The sequence below is a fragment of the Mus caroli genome, unplaced genomic scaffold (assembly GCF_978045245.1).
Source record: "Mus caroli unplaced genomic scaffold, Mus_caroli_1 scaffold_7, whole genome shotgun sequence".
NCBI classification, from domain to species: domain Eukaryota; kingdom Metazoa; phylum Chordata; class Mammalia; order Rodentia; family Muridae; genus Mus; species Mus caroli.
This window is the reverse complement of record NW_028227262.1, coordinates 107,979,949-107,994,394: the sequence shown is the minus strand read 5'-3', so window position 1 is coordinate 107,994,394 and position 14,446 is coordinate 107,979,949. Positions and strand designations below refer to the sequence as shown.

The 14,446-nt window shown below is 43.0% G+C and overlaps 1 protein-coding gene across 2 annotated transcripts in view; it reads right to left on the bottom strand.

The window, feature by feature from the left end:
* The window catches only part of Trpv6 (transient receptor potential cation channel subfamily V member 6), a 15,639-nt gene extending 1,193 nt beyond the window's left edge, over positions 1 to 14,446 (bottom strand). The window contains exons 1-14 of one of the 2 annotated variants that reach the window (XM_085840662.1): positions 14,074 to 14,446; positions 12,790 to 12,852; positions 5,704 to 5,801; positions 5,436 to 5,558; positions 4,957 to 5,094; positions 4,562 to 4,660; positions 4,233 to 4,405; positions 3,608 to 3,754; positions 3,318 to 3,530; positions 2,914 to 3,000; positions 2,741 to 2,817; positions 2,351 to 2,516; positions 1,947 to 2,013; positions 993 to 1,261 (exon numbers count right to left, since the gene is read on the bottom strand). In XM_085840662.1, the coding sequence (XP_085696788.1) occupies positions 993 to 1,261; positions 1,947 to 2,013; positions 2,351 to 2,516; positions 2,741 to 2,817; positions 2,914 to 3,000; positions 3,318 to 3,530; positions 3,608 to 3,754; positions 4,233 to 4,405; positions 4,562 to 4,660; positions 4,957 to 5,094; positions 5,436 to 5,558; positions 5,704 to 5,801; positions 12,790 to 12,852; positions 14,074 to 14,201 (1,848 nt within the window). In that variant the 5' untranslated portion in view covers positions 14,202 to 14,446. The remainder of the gene's footprint in view (positions 1 to 992; positions 1,262 to 1,946; positions 2,014 to 2,350; positions 2,517 to 2,740; positions 2,818 to 2,913; positions 3,001 to 3,317; positions 3,531 to 3,607; positions 3,755 to 4,232; positions 4,406 to 4,561; positions 4,661 to 4,956; positions 5,095 to 5,435; positions 5,559 to 5,703; positions 5,802 to 12,789; positions 12,853 to 14,073) is intronic. The other variant, XM_021165016.2, reaches the window with a different exon arrangement.

The window sequence follows — 14,446 nt, the reverse complement described above, 5'->3', positions numbered from 1 at the left end:
CGGGAGAGGAGCAGAGTCTAGGCAGAGAGAAGACAATTTAGTAATGGAGAAACTCAGGGACTTGTGGCTTTCTAGAGATGGAAACAAGCCCCCAAACCGAGATGGCAGTATGAACTTAATAGAGCCTATTCCATGGAAGAGAATGGCTGAGACTTGAACCCACAATTCTTTATCTTGTAACTTGAATGCCATGGTAAAGTCAGGTGGCATATAAGAGGTTCTCAGGAGAGACCTTGATCCCAGGTACAGGTAAGAACGGGGAAAGCATAAAGGAGTTTCACAGGTTTCAGAATGTTTTGACCCCACCCCACATGCATAAAGTGATTTCAAAATATAAACATCCTACTTGGAAATCTAATATCCACAGATTTTTTTCAAAAGATTTCTTCCAGCAAACCCTTCTTCTTAGCCAGCTTAGGATTTTATTCCATTTCCTAACATCACAGTTAAATGCTTTCCAGGGTTTTATAGTTCCATTTTCATTTTGCTTAAATTATTTTTGGGGAGATAAATTCTTTTCCAGGAATATCTTTAAATGGGGGCCGGATTCATCTCATTGTCTTTTATGTATGCCCATCATAATGATCTGACTTAAATAGCTTCTGCTGCTAAAGAGAGGTCTTTTTTTTTTTTTTTAATGTCATTTATAACACATTCAATTTTTCTGGGTCAAATTTTGCAGGCTTCAGTGTGTTGAAGAAGACTAGATCATTCTGTTCTTACTTGGGAGCGAAACTGACCAAATATAGTTTTAGCCATTTGTTCACTGCTTTTCTAGAAAAGACCAAGGGTTTAATTAAGAAAACTATACAGAATCCTTCCCAACGTTTCCAGAAGTGCTCTTTGTTACTACTTAAATCCCCCTGGGCATGTTTCATCATTTTACAATTTGTGCAAAAACCTATCCAAACACACATGGAGTACAAATGGCTCCTTTTATCTGAGCTTGGCCAGATAGATGCAGTAATCCTCCTAGCCACCAGAGGGCTCACCTGTGCTCTCCAGAGCTCATCTCGCTCATGAGCAACTCTCCAGTGAGTGTCACCCATCATGGCAATGAGGAGGTTAAGCATCAGCAGTGTGGCGATGATGGCAAAGGCAGCGTAGGTAACGCTGTACATGAAGGGCAAATCCACGTCATAGTTGGCAGGGCCATCAATGATGGTGAGGAAGAGTTCAAAGGTGCTGAACAGTGCCATGGGGTAGTCATAGAAATGGCCCAGCTCATCAGGATCCTCTGTCTGGAAAATGATATAGAAGGCTGCTCCACCCAAGGGGTGAGAGTTGCCATGGCAACTGTGTCATGAATAGCCCACCACTTGTCCATTCTATTCCCTTCATCTCATATGGTGGTCTCAACTCTAAACAATACATTTTAAATTATTTCTTTAATTTTCTGAGATGACAAAATTATTCCCTCCCTTCACTTTCCTCCTTCCAAACCATCCCATAAATCCACATATATATATTTTTTTTCATAATTCAATAAATATGGCCAGCTCAGTCTTACAATGTTACTTGTTGGTAGGTTACCCTTTTGTATAGTTCTAACAAATTGGCATATTCTTTCCTGGGGAGGAATATTTCTTCTCTCAGTATTCCTTACCTGTCTGTAGGTTTGTGTTTTGTTTTGTTTTGTTTTATGTGTGTGTAGGGCTGAGCTTTCCCCTGTCCACATTAGCATGTTTATTGCAGTTGTCGTGATCAGCTCAAAACTGATAAATTTTAAGTAATATATTATGCTTCACTATTTTCTACAAGACTCATGTTCCTATTCTGACCATGACACTACAGTCAGTCCTTTACTTCTGAGCAGCATTCCATCTTTAGACATTTCCTGGCCTCTTATCACATCTGGCCTCCCTCCAAGTTCAGTGTGAAGATTTCTGTATCCTCTAAGCTCCTTGCAGCCCTTTCCTCCCACAGATTGCATCCTGGTGACTTACCTGAAGCAAATCCTAGAATTACCACAGCCATCAGCCAGCAGAATCGCATCAAGTCACCAAATATCATCTACAAAGAGGAGGAGGCAGAGAACACTACCTTCAGAGCAGTTACCCACCTGACACCAGCAAGTCTAACCCCAAACATCAACCCATACCAGGATGGGCTGGCAAACTACAGCCTGCCAGCTAAGTCTACCTGCCCTGTCTTGGTGAGGTTCTTAAACTAAGGAGATTTAAAAGCTTGTAAGAGGATTTTAAATGTTTTCAAAGAAAGACAGTGAGAAAAGTATATAAAAAGAATGATGTCAGGGTCACAGCACCTGCAATATGTACCGCCTGGCCCTCTGGGAAAGTCTTAACCTTGGTCTGAGGCTCTTTATTAGAAGCGTGGGGGAGGAACTGACCTTCTGAATCATGATGGTGAAGGGACCCAGCATCTGGAATCCTCTGGCAAAGTACATGACATTACACCAGCCCAACACCAGAGCAAAGGACATGGGCACCACCTCTCCATCTACATTGGTGAGTCGCATCACCATGGTCACCAGCACCATGAAGGCATAAGTGATACTGGGGGGGCAAGAAAAGTGGGTCTAATGAGAAAGAAGCCAGGCTCATCCTGGGGACCTAGCAACAAGAGTGCAGCTGAAATACACCTCATAGTATATCAGACTCAGTCTTGACAACATACAGTACTCTGAAGTTACACATCACAGAGAGAACTCGGAGATAAGGGAAGGTGGGAGATGCTCTAATGAGATGAAGGATGGAAATGAGATGAAGGAGACACTCACATGATGACATGGAATGGCCCCCCGAGAATGGTCTGTCCAAAGAATCGAGTGACCCCCAACCTGAAGATGTCTGGAATCTGGAAAGAAGTTAGAGACAAAGGCATTTGTAGTCCAGAATGCAGAATGGACCCCTGGGTCAGATGGCCTCCAGCAGGATTCTATCCACACCTCACCTCCACCAGCAGGATGATCACAGCCCCAACGATGCTCACGAGTTCCCCCACCAACCGGAGGTCATCCTTAGGGGTCACATAAGCCTCCTAAGGAGGAAAAATGTTGGTAAATCACCTGTCTTTAACATAATCTAGTTTCCAAGGTCCCCAGCTCTTTCAGTTTTTTGTTTGTTTGTTTGTTTGTTTGTTTGTTTGCTTGTTTGTTTTCTAGCCCATCAGATTCAGCTAGTCTCAAAACTCTGCTCCTAGAGTAAGAATGTATGCATGTCTCTGTGTGTGCATGTGCACTCTGTGCCCTCTTAGGAGATCTAGGTGAGAGGGGAAAAGCTGGTGTGGAGTCAAAGTGGGACAGCGCTATGGAAAACAGATTCCTAGTGTACTATCTGTCCCTCCCCAGGTGTCACCTGAAGGAGCTTCTGCTGCATCAGAGTGTTGTCCCGGGGGTTGGTGCGGTTAGTGATCCTGGGCTTGAGCGGGCGGTAGACACAGCACATGGTAAAGCAGATGATGTACAGCACATAGATGGCACCCAGCACACAGAAGTAGGGCCGCCCATACCTCTTCCACTTGAGGCTCACCAGTTCCTTTACAGGTGTCTGGTCCAGGATCTGGCGAGCCTGCAACAGAAAGAATAGAAAAGTGTCTCCATGACCCTATCACCCCTCACCAAGGCCTGTGCTGTGAAAGACTGTACCTCCCGTTTCTTGGTAGTAACAATAAGTTCCAGTAGGGATTGATCATCTCCTGAGGAGTCAATCTCAGTGAGGTCATACAGTGTGGAGGTCAATGGCCCATATGTCCACTGGATGTGTTTCCGCTTCTGCATCAGGTGTTGGAACATCTGAAAGAGAGGTGAGATAGTCAGGACTCACAGCTGCATGGAATAGCACAGCCCAGAAGGAAAGGACTAGAGGAGAAGGGATTTTCATTCTCTTAAAGAACACAGCCTTTGGAAAGCCAAATAATGCATGCCACCCAAATCCTAGATTTATCTTGCTCCAGGAATCATTCCAGAGCCTGGAGCTATGAGGGAATTGGCAGATCTCTTCTGGAAAGGACAAATTGGCTTGGGCATTGCAGAAAATCTCAGCATGAGGTCTAGACTACATGAATTCTCAGTACTTCACTAGGAGTAAACATGCAGGGAAAAAAAAAGCAGGATGGTGGTGGGGAGCAGGGGCATGAAAGACATAGGCTGAAACAGAGCCTAATTAAAACTGAGAATGGGATCTAAGGCGTGTTTCAGTTTTCTTTCTTCCCAGAAAAACAAAACAGAACAACCCTAGGGTAATTAAAGACCCCTTAGGGTATGGTCTCACCACAATGTTGCCTTCCACCCCAGCCAACTTGAAGGGGGTGAGTCCCTGGTTATTGGGCACAAGTTCCAAGGACTTCAGGTGGTCTCCCCCATCATAGGACAGTAGCAGGTTGTACATCTGGCAGGCAAAGGTTTTGTTGGGCTGCAGGATGAGTATGTGTAGTACTGTATTTCCTGGGGAGAACGGAGACTGTCATCAGGTTCCCTAATGACTCATTCTCCATCAGAGAGAGAGAGAGAGAAAGAGAGAGAGAGAGAGAGAGAGAGAGAGAGAGAGAGAGAGAGAGAGAGAGAGAGAATCCAACACTTTCCCCTCATCCCCACTCTTACCCAGAGAGTCCTGGGCACGGATGTCAGCTCCATGCTCAATGAGCAGTCTAACAATCTCCTCACTACCCACACAGGCAGCAAAGGACAAAGGGTGCTCTCCTGTGGACACAAAGAAATCCATGGTAGGAAACAGCAGGATTAGACAATGAGAGTGATATCTGCCCCCCAGGCCCACAACTATCTCTTTGCTCCCACATCTCAGCTTGTGGCTTGGGGTCATTTGGCCAATATAAACCTCAGGAAAGAACCATACAGAAGGTTATGGGGGAAACTGGCCCCTGGCCCTAAGTTTTAAACACACCACTCTCCCAGCCTCCCAGAAGATATAACCAAGGAAAGGGTCCTCCTTACCCACTGCCCCACTCTCTACCTCTGAGCCTGGTCCTGGCTCTTACCATAGTAAATGAGGTTGTGAGGCCTGTAGTGGAAGACAGAGCCTGTAGCTCTGGCAGAGACACTGGCCCCTCGGGCAAGCAGAGCACGGACCAAGTTTACATTCTGGTTTATTACTGCAATGTGCAGTGCAGTCTGACCTGGCCAAGAGAGAATTATGAGTTGCATATCTGTTCCCAGGACCCTGAAGGAATCCCTTCTGTGTGTCCCCGTAGTTTCCTTTGTGCCACCATCTGGGATGGATGAGAGAGACCCTGTGGGTATTAGAGGTTCCCAGGAGAGCCTTTTGTTTCCTCCGTCCAATTCAGCTCCTTCTCTGGGCCTCTGGACCAGATGTAACGAGTTGTCATTAGGACATAGCAAAAAGACAGCTTGGTGACTAATAATAAATATTAGAGATCTTCGGAAAATTTCTCTGGTTCCCCAAATTATCGACTTGAAATTGTTGGAAAACAGCTTACCATCCTTCTTTGGGCCTCACCTTCATATAGCTCCGAAGTCATGGGCTCAAAGACTAGTTCTGGGGCAGCCTCCATTAGCACCATGGCAGCCTCCAGGCTATCATAGAGGGCTGCTATGTGAAGTGCAGTTTCCCCCATGGCTCCTAGCATTAGAGAGGGGGGAAGAACATATAATGTCTTTGGGGCAGTCAATGGAGAAAAAACAGGCTCTAAGTGTGGAGCTCTCTTAGGATAGTCTGTAGGATTGGGGAATAACCTACAGACCAAGGCTAGAATTCTGCTGCATACCTCTCTGGTGCACCTCACATCCTTCAAACTTGAGCAGCTTGCTCAGAGCCTGGACATCGTTTTCTTTGGCAGCTAGAAGAAGAGGTGATTCCCAGATCCTACCAGGAAAGGGGAAAACAAAGATGATAACAGTAAGCATACCCAGCTGCAGGACACATTATAAAGACTTCACTCAGAGGTGTGCGCCTCAACAACAATGAATGGTAAGGTTCCTTCCCCAGGCAGGAGGGTTCATTACAGTGTAAGTGTAACCAACTATTTTCTCCCAATTATTCAGTTCACCTAAACTGAATTTGCCCATTTAGCCTGTGTAAGAGAGTGCACTAACTAGTTTTCTATCCCGTAGGACTGAAAATACTGAAAATAAGAAAATGCAGGATATAATACAGGATATACTACTATACAATATATTATAGTATGATATATAACATATAATATAATGTTATATATAATACATGCATTATATAATATATACAATAATATAATTTATATTACATTATATATAATTATAATTTATATTTCTTAAGTATATATAAATACAATATATTAATATTTATATAAATACATAATTAATTGTATATGATTTTTATATTTATATATAATATATATTTATGTATTATATACTATATATAAAAAGTCTGGGCACATGGGACCAAGAAAGAGGAGTTTTGTTCAAGTATACATTCACCCCATGACCTCATCATGCCTGGAGTGGTCTTATTCTGAACTCAGAAGTGCCCTAAGATTGCCCTGAATGATGAGATTGTTTTCTATGTACTGGAGGTATAAGGAGTTCCTTCCTCACATTTGTGGAGTAAGTTGACATGCAGAGACTGGTGGGTTTCTTCTTTTACAAGATGTCTTGCTATTTGACCTTCAGAATGGGACATTTGACTCCCCCATTTACCCTGTTCTCTGGCAGTATCTTCAGGACTCAATCTAAAACCAGCAATGGCCCTTGTGAGAAATCTTGGCTCCAGGCAGTGGTCACTCATATCCCCCACTCTCTTTTCTCACATCTTAATGTCTACATTTTGTCTTTTGTAAGTCAGGAATCCTATGGGTGATCAGCCATCTTATGCAAATTAATATGAGATTTCAACTCTCAGATTACCCTTTGGTCTGAGTATGTCCAGGTCTGCAGTTTAGGAAGAGTCCCAATGGATTCTTGTGAGAATGAAAGTTCTGGAAGTCTTTCTCAAGTCAAAGTTATTGAATGTGGTTCATGCGTGTGAAATTGTTGAAGTCATAAATCCAAGGAATGTCTTGGAATAGCAGCCTCTAAAGAGCACACTTTAAACCTTAGGAAGTCAAGTTGTCTGTCATTCTCAGACACTGTCTCTAGGCTGCTCCTGTCTTAGGTGCTACTTTATTTCTACCATTAGTATCTGTGAAGATATAAATGGAAGATGAAGGGGAAGGGAAGAGTCTACTTTAGAGAATCCATTTCTTGAATTTCATGTGGATGTGATGGCTGTCCTTTTCCCCTTCCATTCCTTCTCGAGTGCATCCAACTTGGAATTCAGATCCTCTCTCAACTCCCAGCTCCCACCATTTCCTTACTTATTATTTTACTTTTATATGTTATAGGCAAAAGTATGTCCTTTGACTCTGCAAATCACCTCTGTAGTCTTACCCCAACTAAAACACATGGCTCCAATTTTACTGGGTTTTTCTTTCAGCTTGGAGTAATTTGGTCTTTCCACAGGAGTAAAAGCAATTGTTATATTTATGCATAGATAGCCTATTACATGGCATACAAAAGCATCTGTACAAGCTCCCATCCTAAAGTGTTGGCAGTGGTAAGAAGCTTACTGCAAAGCTGGGGGGTGGAAAAGTGATAAAGAGTAGAAAGTGACTTCTATCTCCTCCAACCATAACACGCAGCTCCATCATAAGCCAACAGGTAGCAATCGGTTCAATCAATCATTTAAGATTCTGACAGACACCATTTAGTTCTTCCTCTTTTGTTGCTACTAAAGCTCATTGATTCACGTCTTTATTCTCTGGCCCAGTATTAACAAGACATTCAGTTGGTTTTCCTGTGCCCTACTTACCTCTAGTCTTTTCTTTTTTTTTTTTTTATGCTGTCAAGATAGTCTTTCTAAACGGTGATACAGTCACAGCTTACAAAAAGCCGACCGGTCTTTCAGTGCCCAAGGATAAGGAACACAGAGGCCCTTCACGGTCTTTGTGCAACTATTTTTCCATTCTGTGATCCTCCCCCTCACTTCTTACACCTGGCATTTAAGTCTCACCACAGGCCTCAGCCCCACAGAGCACACCGTTCTCGCTGGGCCTGTGCCCACAAGACTGCTTCTTCCTGAATCCACTCCCCTAACCCAGTGATTGTCCATTGTGAATTCTGCACTTCTGTGCCCTGCAAAATCACCTAGTGTGCTGTGGGTGCTTACTCTGATTGTTGTCGAATGGATGAATCAGCGGTGGTGCCAAGGTGGCTTTACACCCCCTCCTTGTTGACTTTATCTACCACCCCCTAAGTCAACCTTAAATAAACACAGAATCGAAATGGGAAACGGGGTTTGACTTGAAGATAATGCTGCAAGTTTTCTATACTCTTCACCACAATGATGACTCCAACCATTTTCCCAAAGCTCTCTTATGCACATGTTTTAGAGTCAGCACTAGAATGTAGGGGAAACAATGCTTCCTACAAAACATACACACACCACCACCACCACCACCCTCTAATATTTTTACTCTTTCCATTGGTCTCATATTTATTGTAACATATACTTAGTGTTGTAAATAAAATATGTTTCTTCCTCTACACTTGGAAATCACAGAGTTTCGTTTTATTCATGACACATCTCAGAAACTGGCAACTGTCCCCCATGAGCCTCTAATGTGTATGTAATCTGTTCTCTTTTGTCTGTTGCTATTCTAGTAGGCCCAGGAAAGACCAAAGGCTGCTATATATACTGGGAAAAGTTATAGGATGTTCAATTAAGATCGAACCTTAGTTATACAACTATTTCAGTACTACTTCATGTGTGTTCTTTGAAAAAATTAATGCATTTATACAATGTATTTTGATTATTCCCATTCACAGCTACCTCCCTCTAGCTCTATAAATATATCCTATGAAATATTTTAAGACATCCCTAGAGTAACAACTTATCCATTATTCATCAGAAAGTCAAATCAAAAGAAGTGCCCCGTGTCTTATCTGTCAACTTAGTCAAACCACACCCCTAGTAAAGAAACAACTAATAATCCACCTCAACAATGTTTATAAGAAATGACCTTCTCTGGCTGCAAACTCCAGAATTCAGTAAAATTAAGGAGAAATGGTCAGGGAGCATGTCCCAGATTACTTTATTACTTGTAGTAACTATATAGGGCCACAAGGTGAGAGCAGAGAAAGCCCTAATTTCCTAACATAGTTTTGCCTCACAATTCCTGGGCTCCAAAAGAAGTAGAAGGTATACCAAAGAATCCTGTAGATTCTCTAACAGCAATCAATTGTAGAAGCTTAGAGGACAACTAAGGGACAGGGGATAAAGGGGAGAAGCAACGCTAAACATGTCACACAGGACCATCTACAAAGAATTACAAGGTGAAACCATACCAGGATAGAAAAAACCCGATTTACAGGGGGTAATGATTCATAGCTTATTAAGAGAAAAAATTCTTCATATGAAAAGCAATTAAATGTCCATGGATAATATTTCCTAGTAACATACAAAATATTTTTAAATAATTAAAGCAAGAAAGAAACAAAAATGTGAAATTACATAAACTGTAGTGACAGAGTAACAAAAGGAAATAGAAAGTATTAAAAACATGAAGGATATTTTAAGGTTCCTCAATATTTTGTTTTACTTGGGAATTAAGTATAAAATTGAACAGTCCAGTTCCATGATGGCTTGGGAAAAACTCAGTTAATGGTGTTCTTGACACAAAAACCGAGCATGTTGTTGTTGTTGTTGTTGACATAAGATAGTGTTCACTTGTTCAATCCCAACACTGTGTCTCCAAAGTAAGTAAGTAATGGCTTCCCTTCTCTATGACTTCTGCTTCCCAAGCCCTCTGTTTCTGGTTCTTATGCACATATAAGTCTATGTGTGCCATGTACATGAGTCATGTTCTGTCGTTTATTCTGGGAAACAAGGAAGGATCCACTGAATTTTAAGAAATATTCAAATCAGAAAAGCAGCAATTTGCAGAAATGCAATCTAATCTGTTCATGTAACAGATGGAGCCTCAGGGTGAGTACTCTGAAGTGCTTCATCCAAGCAGGTCAGAGTCTGAGCTGAGTGCCTTGTTAGCTATTTCTCTGTCCTTCTTTGTGTTAATTAGAGCTGGAAGTGGAGGGTCTCTGAGGATATACTTAAGTTTTCCTACAAATACCATTACAGATGACTGTAGGCACCAGTAAATCTTTAGAGATAATACTATATGGTTGCCAGGAACATACATTTTCTAATGATATATATATATATGAATACACTGTCAGTTGGTGTCTTCAGACACACCAGGGGATTCTATTACAGAAGGTTGTGAGCCACCATGTTGTTGCTGGGAATTGAACTCTGGGTGCTGGAATTGAACTCAGGACCTCTGTAAGAGCGGTCAATGCTCATAACCGCTGAGCCATCCAACCCCGGTACATACATTTTCATTCTGACTGGATTCATTTCTGTTAACAAGAAGGTCGCTCATAGCCTCACTGATTTTTGTCATCTTCAGTAGTTGCCTTTTTAATAATATATTTTCTTTGTTGTGATCTCATTTGTTCAATGTGCCTTTCAGTTTCCAAAGCAATGTCACTTAATCCCATACTTACTTTCCATAGCCATATACCACCAGCTGAGTAATTCTCTCATTGTTTTTAATGAAAAGGAAACTGAGGCAGCAAGGTTAAACAGTTGCCAGAAGATCACAGAGGGTTAAAAAGCAGACTCGATTAACAAGAACATAGCCCAAGGCACTTTCCACTAAATTATGTGGTTCTTCTAGTTTTTATGGCTCTTCCTGAGTTTTCTTGGGAGGTGGGGGTCAGGCCCAGAGCAATGACCACAGATGAGAAAGATCAGTCATGTGTGGTAGCATGGCATACACTGGGCACTCATAGGCCACCTCCCTCCACCTGAGATAAGATGAGGGAGTCAAAATCTGGAGAACATGGCTCTTTCAAGACTTGGAACCAAGCTGTTTCTTAACTGCCACAACTCCTTCCCTTGGGCAAGTAAACAAGTGTGTGTGTATGTGTTTATCAAGGCAAGAACTGAGGTCTACAGAAGAGTGTCAGAGCTTAGCTTGTATAGAAACTTTACCTCATACACATTATTTATACAGGTATCTATGGAACCCAACTCAAGCAAGAATCTCTGTCTTCCCAGGAACTGAAAATGCCAGCACTGTAGGGGTGGGAAGTCAGGTTGGGCAGCCTCCGTGAAGTTCTCAGCACACCCCACACTATCAGAAATCAGATACCAGATAGGACAGTTTCTTTCTGTACTCCCTCAACCCTTGTTTAAACCTTTGCATGACCTTCACCCATGCTTACCTTTAGCCTAAGTATGATCATTCTTCCAGAATCTGTAGGGCAGTGGTTCTAGAAGATCCCACTCTCTACCATACATCATGTAAACTCAAGTCCCCTCCATACAGTGATATAATATTTGCACGTAGTTTATACATTCATAATGCACTTTAAGATTATGACTATACTCTGTGGCCCAGGCTGGCCTGGAACTCACTGTGTATTTCATTGTAAACTTGTGGCAACACTCCTGACTCAGTCTCCCACTTCCTGGGGTTACAAGTGAAAACCACAATATTCATCTTATTTACTAACTTTTGGATTTTTGGAGACAGGTTTTTACTATGTTATTTAGACTTGCCTTGAGGTTTTCAATCCCCTGTTTCAGTATTCTAAGTACTGAGAGTACAGGCATGTACCACTTCTGTGACTTCAACCTGTGTACTTTAAACAATCTCTAGGTAACCAATAATGCCTAATGGAATATACATGCTCTATCAGTTGCTATTGTACCATATTGTTTTGGAATGATGACAGAAAAAAAATGCTGTACATGTTACATATTGATGTAACTACCATGAACGTATCTATATAGCACATATAAGCAACAAAATAACTTTTTTGTCTTAGTATTTTCTCTATGAGCTTGATTTAATCTGAAGATATGTAGGGACAACATGCACTTTGGTACACTTTGCTCATCAAAACACAGGCTCCTTGAGAAGCAAGAACTATATCAGATTAATTTCCCACAAACCTAATGGAGTACGAGTTATGCTCAATCAATGTTTGATGCATTAGATATACAGAAATGAGAAATTCAGGCCAGAAGAAATAACTTAGTAGAAATGCGAAAGAGTTGAGAATTCAGTTAATACGGCATTAAACTAGGGAGCTGCATAATTAAGACCCAAGGGAAGTATATCACAAAGAGAAAGGCTGACTTCCCTTTCCTCATCTTACAGAGTTCCTTAAAAAGCTTTGCCTTATTGAGAGACCATCCTCCGTGAAATCCTACCTGGTCCTGTTCCTAGAATTTCTCTTTGGGCCCCCTCTCTTGAGCTCTAACTTGCTTTTGTGGGGATGGCAGAATCTCCTTCCCTCCAAAGCCTATGTTTGACTTTATACTGGATAAACCAGGTGATGGTATTATAGAGGAGGAGATTCTCTCACAGTTCATGATGCTCATTTAAGTGTTTATCCCCTGGCTTGTCTAATTTCTGCCATGTCTTCCTTGTACATAGCTGATCTCTCAGGCCAAGAAACTATAGGAAATTTCAGTTCCTTCTGGGAAGTACCATCCAAAGAAGGCCACTACCATAGACACCAACTGTCTGGGAAAAAGAGAGTTTAAGAAACTCTGGAAACAGATGTGTTGGGGTGGGGGTGGGGGCAGAATCCTGTTACTGATGGCAATAGGCCTTTCTAGCCTAATACTGCAGAGGAGGCCCATTAAAAGGAAGGAAGAAATGGATGCAGATTAGATGGGTGCCAATAGCATATGTTTAACCAGGCTGCCTGCTCAGGCCCAATTCCTTTACTTTGTTCTTCCTGTGTATGAGATGTTGGAACCTCACCTGCCCCTTTCAAAGCCCATGGACTTTCTGCAGTCTGTGTCTGATGCCCCCAGCGACAGGGTCCTGAGAGTGGGAAGAGGAGAAGTGAAACCAATGAGGAATTATTCTCTAACAACAATGCTATTCTATTGTCCTAAGATGTCATCAGCCAGACATGTGCCCTACCCCCCACTCTCCCAGGCCTGGGGGGAGAGAGGTGGGTGGCTGCCATGAGAGACAGGAAAACCACAGCTCCAAGAAGGGGCACATCCCAGCAGGGAATGTTTAATCAAAAGCATAGGAAATCCCAGGCAGCCTTGAGGCCAGGCTAAGACAAGTCCTGCATTCAGAGATGGAGAAAAACCTGAAGACAAAAACTTTCTGCCTTTCCTCTGTGAATACACATGCTACCTGTCACTGAATTGCCTTGGAGGGAGGCCACAAAAGCAGGACTTCCTTTTAGCATGTCACCAAATGGGTGGGGAACCCCAATGGCAATGTCAGAGAGAAGAGTGCTCACAGGTTGGGCCCAAGATCCAGTGGATCATCCATTTTTCTGCTCTCAAAGCCAACGCTAAGATGCCATGAGTCAGGAGTGGCTACCAAGTAAATAGAAGGAACTCTACTTTTAGCAGATAGAATCAAAATAGGAGATTTTCTAAGAGCTTAAACTCCAGACTCTCTCCCAGTCCCCCTAGCCTGAAAGATAGCATGGTGAGCATCTTTGGCACTGAGTCCAGGAGTCCATGCCAACCCATGAATAGAGAGGAAGATACTCCAGGCTGCAACCGAGCATTGTTGGTTCTTTAAACTCCTCAAGTAGCTGAGACAAATGCACAGGAATGATATGTATTTTCATATTTTAGGCCATCTTTTCTTACTGCTTTATTTATTCAGTCACTCATTCATTTCCACATGCATGCTTCTATATAAAATGTGTTTCTGTTATAGTCTTCTGTAGGGGCATGGAGTACAGATACATAAGATATTACGCTGCCACCATCACCTTTTGGGGAGATGGCTTACAAGGGGGTAGTGAGATGCCTGGCTACTGGGGAAGTACTCACAGGAATCCTGCAGAAATGAATGGTACCTTAAAGGAAACTAACAACTGTGCCCAGGCAACTTCCCACCTGACATTCTGGCCAGCTAGGCTCACAGGCCAAGGCTCAGGAGAAGGTGCTAACAAGGGGCACAAACTGTCCAGACAGGGTGCTAAGAGAAGACTCAAGCAAGCCAGGAGGGGTGGGGTGTAAGCCCTGCTCCTGCAGAGGTAGAAGACACAGAAGCAGATGGCAAACTTACCTCTTCTGCTGCAGCAGGTTCTGCTCGTCTCGGCTCTGAGCCCAGGACTCTCGTCTGTGGAACCACCTGCAGAACTTGTTCCATAGGCAGAGTATTAACCCCTTCTCCTTGGGCAGGGACCACCCCATGGGGTGGAAGGCAGGTTCCTTGGGGGGCTGAGGCTGATGCCAGACCCCAACTGGGCTCGATCCTGGGGCCACATTGGCACCCCCAAGAGCCGGCCTGCCCTCTCTCTGTAGAGGTCCCGTCTCCTGTCTTCTGTCTCCTACTTCACCTGTGGAGCTGGTGAGGCTTCCCGTGGCTGCCCCTAGGAGCCAGAAGAGGGCTCCTGCTTTGTTCCTCTTGGCGGAGCTGGAAATCTGCTAGGCTTCTG